The sequence below is a fragment of the Cryptomeria japonica genome, chromosome 5, assembly GCF_030272615.1.
Source record: "Cryptomeria japonica chromosome 5, Sugi_1.0, whole genome shotgun sequence".
Lineage (NCBI taxonomy): Eukaryota > Viridiplantae > Streptophyta > Pinopsida > Cupressales > Cupressaceae > Cryptomeria > Cryptomeria japonica.
The window spans coordinates 670,136,820-670,148,390 of NC_081409.1; the positions used below are offsets into that span (position 1 = coordinate 670,136,820).

At 30.9% G+C, this 11,571-nt stretch overlaps 1 protein-coding gene across 1 annotated transcript; it reads left to right on the top strand.

Moving 5' to 3' along the window:
* The first annotated feature begins 5,130 nt into the window (after positions 1-5,130).
* Positions 5,131-5,574, top strand: LOC131039515 (probable calcium-binding protein CML26). The gene has a single exon (XM_057972294.2). The coding sequence runs from the start codon at positions 5,131-5,133 to the stop codon at positions 5,572-5,574; it is 444 nt and encodes a 147-aa protein (XP_057828277.2).
* The last annotated feature ends 5,997 nt before the right edge of the window (positions 5,575-11,571 follow it).

An 11,571-nucleotide genomic window follows, 5' to 3' on the forward strand; every position in this document is an offset into this window, starting at 1 on the left:
TCATTATTATAAACTTTCTTTATATGTAAATATCTCTTATTGCATATAATATGCAATAAATAAAAATTTCTCTTCATATCTTTCTTTCCTATCTATATTATCTTAATTATTACTTTCTTATATCATCATAGTTTCTTGAACATATACATACAATTGGGGATGTTTCTATTACAAAATATTTCTTCTCCTACTTGGACTAGTTGGTCCTATCCTTTGCATTCCTTTTGTGGCCACTTGCAGTAAATTATGATTGTTTATGTACCTTTTCTTTATCCTCTACTAATAGTATCCCTTGGTAAAATTTTGTTTATAAGTGTTGTCCCCTTCATTCACCATGTACCTATCAATGTGTTAATAATTACAAAAATATCCATAAATTTATAAGTGTTGGATGTTTTTGGGGCATTTCTCTTTGTTTTGGTTTGTTGTCATCACTTTTGGGATATCAGAGTTTTCATTATCTATGTATCTCTTCCATTACCCCTTTGAAACTCTAATAATTTGTATTAAGTCATTTGTATGTCATAATTTTATTCCTTTGCTTCTTTGAGTGCCATTTCATTTACCCTTTACTCCTTGCATCATTTCCTTATTGTATTGGAGTTTTGGGTTTTCCCTTAGCTAGGTACCTAGTATTCCTTTCTCCCAATCCTCAAAACCTCAACCATTTTCCTTAAGTTTGTTTAAACATCCATTTTGTAACCTTCCCTTACTCAAATACTTTTTGTAAGGAATCCCTAACCCTTGATTCTAAATCCCTCTAAATTCCTTAACTCTTCACACTCAATTTAGCTCCACTTGTTCCATGTCTTGGTTTCAAATCCCTCTCTAAAAGTAATTTGTGTGGCTTCTTACCTTACACTCCCTTTGTCCCATTATAGGTGACACCTTGTTCCAATGTTCCTTTACTCCCAATCTTAAGGTGTTTCTTGGTCCTATTCCTCACTAATTTATCCTTCCCCCAAGACCCCTTCAAACCTTGGGATTCTATTTAGACCATGTAGCTTCATCTTGTTCCTAGGTCCTCAATTTGTTTTGACTCCCAAACCCTATGAGAAATTTTCTTTCTCTTTTTCTTTATTTCAATGCACATCCCTTTTCAATCTCTAGACGCCACCACTAGTTTCCTATGCCTCATTTAGATCACAAGCTCGTAGAAAATATTTTCTCCTTTGGACCAATCCTAATGTTTATAGTTCCTCCACTATCCCATTCCTCGATTACTCCTCATTACTCATCCCCATTCCATTTTGAGACTTGTGAACCATTTCTTTCTCTATCATCTCTTCTTATATTTGTGGTCCTTCTTAGGAATAAATGTCTAACCTTCCTCTTTTTCCATCCTTGGTGTCGAATATCTCCTACCCCTGACACCCAATTTAAACTAATATCTTCCCCTCCTTAGAGATTGAGTGTTTAGGAAACCCTTGCACCTCCACATGAGTAGTAATTTCCTATTTCCTTCTCCTCTTCACTCTAGTCACTCATTATTTTCTTTCACAAAAAATATAGACTTCCCCAACACTTCTAAACCTAATTCCAAGGTTACTCTTAGACCTGAAAAGCTATTAATTCATCAATTTTGACCATAAAACTGGTATCAAAATCCTATTTATTTTAAATGTTCTAGAGACTTGGACACTTCCCGCACATGTAACAACCACAATTTGGATTATTTTAGCATGCTAAGTCCATGGATTGCACACCCTTTTTAAGTTCATATGAGTAGCTAGATGCTAGAAATGTAAAACTATAAATACCCACTAGTTATTCATCATAAAGGGTTGGTTGTTGTACTAATTTTTTAGGTTGGAAAGTTTTGTTGGTAATTCTATAGCACCAAACGTTGAAGGTTTGGGTTGAAAATAAAGGAATGTATCTTACAAGATAAACAAAGGATTAAATATTGTGCACATCTTTCGTAATCCAAAATGCATCCATGCCATTTTATAATGATTCAGAGCAATATTTTAATTGTAGTTATTGTATTTCCTTTGATCATATTTGTTGATATGATTGTAATAGAGGTTTGACATATGTGTGACAATATTTAATGCATTGCAATTTCTTTGTAATTCTCATCATTTATTGCATATGTGCTATTGTAGTTTTGAGATGGATTTTTAAGTATGCCTATTATATTTGATGTAATCTTTAGTTTTCATACGAATGCAAATATAGTTCTATTGATGCTTTGTTGTATATGTTTCATTCATGTTTTATATTCATGACTTTTTTGCCCAATGGGGTAGGAACTTGTCCATATCAGTGATGAAAAAAACCATCTTTCATCATGTTAGATATATGAGTAGAGTATGATTAGATTAAAATATCCATGTTATTCATTAATTTGATGCTATTAGCTAGGGAAAAATCACAAACAAACCTCAATCACTAAAATTTAGAGAATCATATATGATATGTTTATACCTTACTACTATGTATGTAATGTAAAATTAAATCATCTTAAGAGGAGGCTAAAAAAATACTATTTCTTATTGGTGCATCTGTAAGGTGCTAATTCAACTTTATAAGAGGTCTTGTACAACTAGTTGACCTTGACTTAGTGACAAATATTTGGGTCAAATATACATTTAGGTATAGGTGTTGGTTTTTGTGTCATGTTATATCTTTTTTTGATGAAAAAACCTAAATTAAGGATACCACTTGAAATATTCTATTGGGTTTAGCTAAGCCCAAAGTGCAAGAGAGACTACCCACTCTCATTGCTACCCTTAATCACCCACAATCTATTGATGAACCCCCCTTTTTCCTTTTTGATGGCATATAATTGACCTCAAAGTCAGAAAGTGTTCTAAAATTTTGGAGAAGCATTTTTGGGACCCAACAATCCATACCACTCCTTTAGTGATCAATAACAATGCTATAATAATTCATACCCCTAAATTTGAAATATCAAAAGGTGTTTCAACCATTACGCTTCTTAATCATTTTTTTAGAATGAAGTATTAAATATGTCATACATCATTAAGGTTGTCCATATCAAGCAATTGTAAAATCTATCTTTCTATGAGTTGTATAAACATCACAGTGCAACATTTTTCCAACTACTACCAGTAGAAAACTTTACAACATTTGAGAGTTTTTAGATCCTGTACCCTCCTTAACCCATATTGTACTTTTCTTACATCCATTATTCAAATTGATGTTCCAATATAAAGCTAATTCACATCATTTAAAATGTGTTGCAATATAGGATTAAAATAATTACCATATTCACTAAGGTTGTTGTAGTTGTTGCATTCTAAAGAAACTTCAGATAGTGGAATATATGTAATCGATGGTTGCAAATTATTTCTTAAACTTTTTCTTGGTGTCATTTGATTAATCTCTATTGTACAATTACCTACCATAATTTTGTTTAATACCAAAAATAATAATGATACTAAGGGGTTTGAATAACATAATTCTATTACTAATATCTGGCTATGAATTAAACTAAGCATTAACCATAACAACATAGTGAATAAATAGTTTGGTGTAAGGATTTTATACTAACCCTTTTTTCTCATAAGATTAATTGTTTGAGTAAATATACTACTATTTGTTGATCATTTAAGAGGTTTTAGTAGTTAATTATTTCTTTATAACATTTGAGTATCTATCCATTAAATTTATGTTGACATCATAATAAGATTGTAAATCTAGAAGGCATAACCACTAGATAATATTTTGAACTGATATTTAAGTGGAATCTGGAAGCTTTTACTATCATATCCTCATTGATATTTGCATTAGCATTATAATAGAGTTTTGATGGTTTAGCTACCAAGATTTGCACTTTCTTATTTAGATTTGATAGTTGCATGTAATGCTTTGGAAGGCTTATTGTCAAAGTCAACATATTTATCTTTTAGTTTTTCACGAATCATAAACTATGTAGCTTGTCACTAATATGTAAAATTAGTTACTTATTATTCACATCCCAACTACTATATGTTCCCACCTTGGCCACATTAGGATGTTGGTGATCATAAAGTGCTAGGGTTTGAGTTTTGCTTTTGAAATTTTTCATGAACATGTGCATTAGATTCTGTTAAATAGGAATTAAAATACACATATTCACAAAGCTTTTGAAATTTTGAAAAGTGAGTTAGTATCTTGATTAAGGACATTACAATCCTTCAACAAATGTAAAATAACCATGATTATACATTTTGGAATATATTAGAATAAATAAAAATTTAATGTCCATGAGACCAAAGATAGCCTATGAGACAACAAACCATGCTATTTTTTTCTTTCTAAATCATTGATCTTTTGCTATTCAATTTGGCAATGAATTTCCCCATTTTCTTAGCGAGTTGCAACTAAATTACTTATGCACTTGACTTGGATGTCATTATAGGTTTTACATTCCAAAATAGATTGCTTTCTATTTTCAACACCCTAGCAGTGCAAAAGACACGAGCTCTCTCTTCCCATACTTTTGTTGGCCTTTTCCATCTATCCATTTGACATTGAAGATGTTGTGAGTTAGTCCTTCTAATATGTGAGAATGTTTGCTTTCCAATATACGTCTTTTGTCGATGATAAAGAAGTGGGATTAAATTTCTCAAGGTAATATTCTTTCATTCTCCCCATTTCCTTTTTCTATATACTTGTGAAACATATCTATAACAAATACCTTTATTTCTTTACTATTAATGCAACATGCACTCAAGTGAATGTGTCATTTTACTCATCCACATGTCATTTTGCTTCATCCTCGATTTCTTTCTTTTAAGAACATCTTTAAAGATAACATTGAGTCATCTATTTATCTCCATTTTTGGATTCTTTTATATATCTTAAAAGACACACCATAACAATTACCTCAATAGAAATTAATTAAAAAAATCTTACACCAAACATCTTAATTTAAATTTGCTTCACATCATACTTTTTTAGATTCTATCTATCTGCATTAGACGACACCTGCCACACTCAAGGCAGCATATTTTAAAACAAAAAACTATATCTCAAGAATAGAATAAAATAAGACCTTAATATGTAACAAAGTCCCGAATTAGTTATAACCATCCTCGTTGGCATCTGTTTCTTGTCTCCTCCTCTGATAATAAAACCCGCCCTTTTTCTCCTCTTTTTGATATCCTGATCTGGACCAAAATGGGCTCTGCAGAGGAAATTCGAGATGAGGGTTTTCTTGAAACGCTCTTCAGAAGATTCGACGGAAATGGCGACGAAAAATTATGCAGAGAAGAGATGAATTTGCTGACGAAAACATTGGGCGTGAAATTGACGAAAGAGGAAATTGATTGTCTGATGGATTGCACAGATGAAGACAGAGATGGCTGCCTGAATTTCACAGAGTTTGTTAAAATGTACAGATTTTTAATGTCATGTGCAGGGAATGGATTCAAAGATGTGAATGTAAGAGAGGCGTTTGATTTGTTTGATAAGAATGGGGATGGATTTATCTGCCCTTCAGATATTCACAATCTTTTGCTCAATTTGGGGTTGATTGAAGAACACGCAGATTTTCAGAAAATCACCGGAGAAGTCGATTTTGAGGAGTTTAAGAAGATGGTTACAGATCAGTCATTACAGTAATCACTCTGCACTGGTATTCAAGGCCATGGATTCCATTGATCATATCTTCTGTTTTTTCAGTTTTGTTAAAAATAGATGGTTTGAAAGAGTTCTATGGGTTTTTTTTTAACAGAGGAAATATGTTTTCTTTCTAAGACAGGATCTGTAATTTGTTTAAAGATTTCCACGCTTCCATTTGTGCCAATATGTTTGGTGACCGTTCAGACATTTTCTTTTAATAGACATTGCTTTGGAAACAAGTTGTTATAGGTAATATGCCTTGTGGGGATGGTTCTATTTTGTTTTCTTTATTGGATTTGAAACGTTAATATTTTAATACTAAATAATTAAAAAATCAGTTTCTTAGTTGTAGATTACATACATTTATATATGTATACATTTAATAACATATATGTTATTTTTAGTAATTTTCATGATTTATAATTATGGCTGAATCATATGTTTTATGAGGTGGATGGAAAAAATTTGGAAGATAAATTGAAATCTTATTTTTAGGAATAGAGTTCTTAACTTTTGGTTTTAAGATTTCAATAGCATTTATGAGGTGGGGCTGAAATTTCTAAATTATATTCTTGTGATACGTAATTTATATGATTTGTCATCTTGCCATTTTCTGGTGGTCTTCTAAGTCTCGCAATTCTTCTTTTAGGATTTGGAAATGCCTTATGTCTCAGTATGCAAATCTTCAATTTATGTTTAAATATCCATTGTTTTTAATTAGTGATGATTATACATAATGAATTAGTTGGAGTTTTAAAATGAATGATGAAAGGGATTATATAGAATCTATTAAAAATGTGTTACATATTTTGCATGTTTTGCATCTCTAGGGTGACACCACTTAGTAGTTTCCTGCTTATAAATACTAACGTAGAGATTAAGGTTATGAGTAGAGAGCATATTATTGTATGACAAGTTTAGAGAAATTTTAAGGTTTTTGAAGATTTCTTATGTTCTTGTTGAAAGCATGAGTGCTCTATGATTGTATTTTAATCTTTTATTCATATAATGTACATTAAGAGTGCTTCAGGTTAGATTTTTTCATTTATAAGGTTTTATTGGTTATATCTTGTGTAGTTTATTATTTTTCTATTGATTATTGTCTAGATTTGTAACTTATTGCATTATTTTTTCAATAGTGTGGATTTACTCTTGTTTACTTTCATTTGGTATTGGAGATTGATTAGCTTGTTAGATTTGTATGAGAAAAGATTGTTTTCTTGCTTGAGGGGGAGCTTTGTGTAGAGTGTTTTTTTTTTTCTTGAAGATTTTAATAAAACTAATTTTGAGCTTTAGAATCTCAACATGAAACACCTTCTTGTTGATATAGATGTATGGCCTACAATTTCTAGTTAAAGACTTTTTGACAAGCTTATTGGAGACATAAATAGAAAGAAAAGGAACAAATCTTTATTCACTTTTGTCTTTCTAATTCAATGCTCTTGGTAATGAACTTGTAATCAAAATAAAGAGAATACACACAAATATATGCAAAAATGATAGCAACACAATGATTTTATATTATCTTCAAGTGTCATTTTCTCTCAATATAGCATAAGCTATAACTACAACATTGAAAATATTTTATAAAGCCATTACAATATGTAGAGTTCAACTAAAGATAACAAATTCTATCCCATGCATGTGGGATAAGTATTTTTATTATAGTTTATCATAAGAGAATTTAAACTAACTAACTAACAATACATATAAGATTGGGGGTTCCTAACATTGCCTAGTTCTTCAAAAAAAACTTTGTTCTTAAAGCTTGATATGAATAAACTAGAATAAAATGCTAGTTGGATCCCATGTGGTGGCCACTTCAGGCTATAGGCCTTTCTATTAGACAACAAACCATGCAATTTTTCCTTTCAAAACCATTGATCTTTTGCTATTCAATTTGACAATGAATTTCTCCATTTTCTTTCCGATAACCTCATTTAATTGATCTTGCAATAAAGCTACAACTAAATTACTTATGTACTTGACTTGGATGTCATTATAAGTTGTACATTCCAAAATAAATTTCTTTTCTACACCATAGTTGGGCAAAAGACACAAGCTCTCTCTTTCCATACTTCTTTTGGCCTTTTCTATTTATCCATTTTGCATTGAAGATGCTATGAGTTAATATTTAACTAAGTTATGAGAATGTTTGCTCTCCAATTGATATTGGCCAGTATATGGGTCTTTTATTGATGATAAGAAGTGGGAATATATTTTTAAAGATAATATTATTATTTTTCTCTCTAATGCCTTTTCCCCGATACTTGTGAAACTTATCTACAACAAACAAGTTTATGTTTTTGCTATTATTAGGACATGTATGCAAATGAATGTCATTTATCATCTATATACTCTTTTGCTTCATCCATAAATTGTTTTTTCATAGGAATCTTTAAAGATATCCTCAAGCCATCTATTTGTTTCTATTTTTCATTGTTTTTATTATCTTAAGAGACACATCATAACAATGACTTCAATAGAAATTATATATCATTTCATTAAAAAAATCTTATGTGAGACCAATCATTTTAATTTATTTTTTCTTCAAATCATACTTTTTAGATTCTTTATAGGAGAAGCGTACTTGTAGTCGCTATAGCTAGGTTCACACACCCACAAATCTTAAACGGTACATCGGATTTTGATGATTTTTATTGTTGTCTTCGTATGCAGCTTAATTACATATAGCTATTATTCTAGCTTCTAGGGACCACGAAGTACATTGAAGGATCTATCATGCATACAAGTGTCAAAAAATTGTCCACTTTATTATTGTAGCTTATCATTGCTTGATGGTAGTGCTTGAAAATAAGGAGAAGTTGGTTGGGGGTTCAAATCCTCAAACTATTGTTTTTGGAACGTGGATCCTCCTGGATCATTCAGATATTCACAAGCTTTTGCTCGATTTGGGTTTGATTGGAAAACGCCCAAATTTGCAGAAAAACACTAATCAAGTGGATTTTGAGGAGTTTAAGAGGATGGTTACAGATTGGTCATAACATTAATCACTCTACACTGGAATTCAAGGCCATGGATTCCATTGACCATGTCTGCTGTTTTTCAGTTTTGTTAAAAATAAAAGGTTTGAGAGTTCTATGGGCTTTTTTACAGAGGAAATATGTTTTCTTTATGAGGGGGAGTCTGTAGTTTGTTGCTTCCATTTGTTGCCCATATGTTTGGTGACCGTTCAGACGATTTCTTTTAATAGTCATTGCTTTGGAAACAAGTTGCTATGGGTATATGCCTTGTAAGGATGGTTCTCTTTTGTTTTCTTTAATGGATGTGAAACTTTCATATAAATATTAAACGATAAAAAAATACTTTAATATTGTTGTAGATTAGATTCATTTATATGTCTGAACAATATATACATTATATTAATTTTTTAATAAGTGGTTTTGTGTAGATGATTTTATGATTTTTTATTGTATATGAAGAACATGTTTCATGAGGTGAAGAACACATTTTTATTTGGGAATAGAATTTCTACTTTTTGACTTTCAAAATTTTAATAGTATTTATGAAGTGGGATCTAAAAATTTACGATATATTTTTAAGATATGTGAGTCCATAAGATTTATAGTCTTTCCACTTCTTTCCTTGCGGTTCTCGAAGTCTCATAATTCTTTTAGGAATTAAAAAAGTTTTTTATGTTTAAGTATTTAAATCTTGAATTTATGTATAAGTATTCATTGTTGTTAATTGGTCATGATTAGACATAATGATTTAGTTGAAGTTTAGAAATGAATGATAAAATATTAAGGGGATTTTGTAAAACTTATTAGGAATTTGTTATATATTTTGCATGTTTTGTATCTCTAGTTGGACACCACTTAGTAGTTTTCTATTGCGGCATGTTTATAAAAAAAACATATATAGATTAGGGGTATTATTAGTGAGGAACATATTATTGCTTGGCAAGTTTAGAGCAAGTTTAAGGTGTCAACTTGACTCTAGAAGACTTAGTTGAAGATCTCTTTGTTGAAAGCATGAGTGCCCTATCATTTTATTCTAATATTATATTCACAAGATACATTAAGGTCCTTGTATATGGTTTTATAAGGTATATCTTTGTTATGATTATTTCTTTATTGACTACTACTTATATTTGTAACTCATTGCATTGTTTCTCTCATGGATTTAGTCTTGTTTACTTTCATTTGGTATTAGATATTGATTAGGTTTTTAAATGTGTATGAGGAGAAACTATTGTCCTAATCGTTGTTTTAGGAAGAGCTTTGCGTGGAGTGATTTTTTCCTTCTAGGTATAGAGAATGGTTGACACAAATCAAATGGAGATTGGGAAGTTTAACATAAACTTTGAGCTTTGGAATCTCAAGATGTAACACCTTGTTGATATAGATCTATGCCCAATAATTTATAGTCAATTTTTTCTTGGCATGCTTGTTTTGGAGAAAATGATTGATATAAAGGCACAAACCTCAATTTACCTTTGTCCTTCTAATTTAATGCACTTAAATGTATTTGGAGAAATCACTACTAAAAGTAATGAACTCACAATCAAAATAAATGGAACACAAGCAAAAATGAGACCAATAAAAAAAATTTATATTATCTTCATAGTGTCATTTCAAGGAGGAAATCCTCTCAATAGAGCATAAACTATAGTTACAATACTAAATATTTTTATGAATATAATATATACGAGTTCAACAAAATATAATAACTACTGCCCCATACATATGAGAGAAATAAATTTATTTTAATTTATCACATGGACAACTTACAAAGCATGTGTACTTAACTTATACTAACTAATAACTAATACATATAAGACTAGGGATTTCTAAAATTGCCTCCTCCAAAAAATTTTGCCCTTAAATCTAGATGAATAAACTTCAATAAATTGCTAGTTGGATCCCATGCGGTATCTTTGGGTTGTTGAACTTTCTATTGGATTAAAATATCTTCAATAGTTTTATTGTACTTTATTGGTGCACACTTGTACAAGATTGCCTTTGGTTTTAGAAAGATGGATCCCTCCTCATTTGATGTATCAAGATTTGTTGAGACACATGTGTCTATTTAAAAAAATTCTTGAGGTAAAACACTATTAGGACTTATGGCCCTAACTATTTTTTCCTAATTAATCACTTTGGTATTAAGATCTATTAATAAAGAATCAAATGCATATGCTTTGTGAGTCATCCCTTTTTCTAAATTGAGTTATCCCACATGCTTGGGAATAGTAGTTTCTTTAGGTAGAATTAATATAAATAAGGGGTTAAATAGTAGAATGGATCATCCATGAATTATATTGTATCAAGCATTGGTCTAGGAGGTTGCCCCCTCAAAGAGCCCAAATCATAAAATGTAATATGAATTCATCATTTCAATGCAACATGTATATGTATATGTATAAATGTGTGTGTGCGTGTGTGTGTGTGTGTGTGTGTGTGTGTGTGTGTGCGCGCGCGCGCGCGCGCGCGCGCGCGAGCGCATGCGCGCACGTGCATGTGTCTTTTGTTTATATCTATATCAATTATTTTTGGTATATATGTTATTTAGCTAATTTCTTATAGGAAGGATTGTAACATTTGGTATCACCTCGCCCACTTGAGATCATGGTTATTATAAATTGGATATATAAGTAGAAAAACTAAACTTCTACACAATTGTTTTCTCTTTTTTCCTCTTTTTTAAAGGTTCAGACCCTTTACTAGGGGTTTTCAAATATTGTAGAAGAGCTCTTGTTCTAGGTAAGCTAGATTATTCATATAGTTTCTAGTGAAGGGTAGAGGGCCTTCCCTCTAAAACCACACAATTTGGTAGTCTTTTGATTTCATATACCCTCAAATACATTGGAAGACCCTATAGGTATTTTTGAAGCCTAGTCCTATAATGCTATTGATTGTTTATAATGTATGATGGGCTAGTAAGAAGTTGACTCTGGGAAATTATTTACATCATATTTGATTTGTTTGGTTCAAACATCTATAAGATCATAGACTAGGACTCCATATAGAAACC

Coding starts and splice junctions, on each gene's coding strand:
- LOC131039515 (XM_057972294.2), top strand. CDS start 5,131: ATGGGCTCTGCAGAGGAAATTCGAGATGAGGGTTTTCTTGAAACGCTC.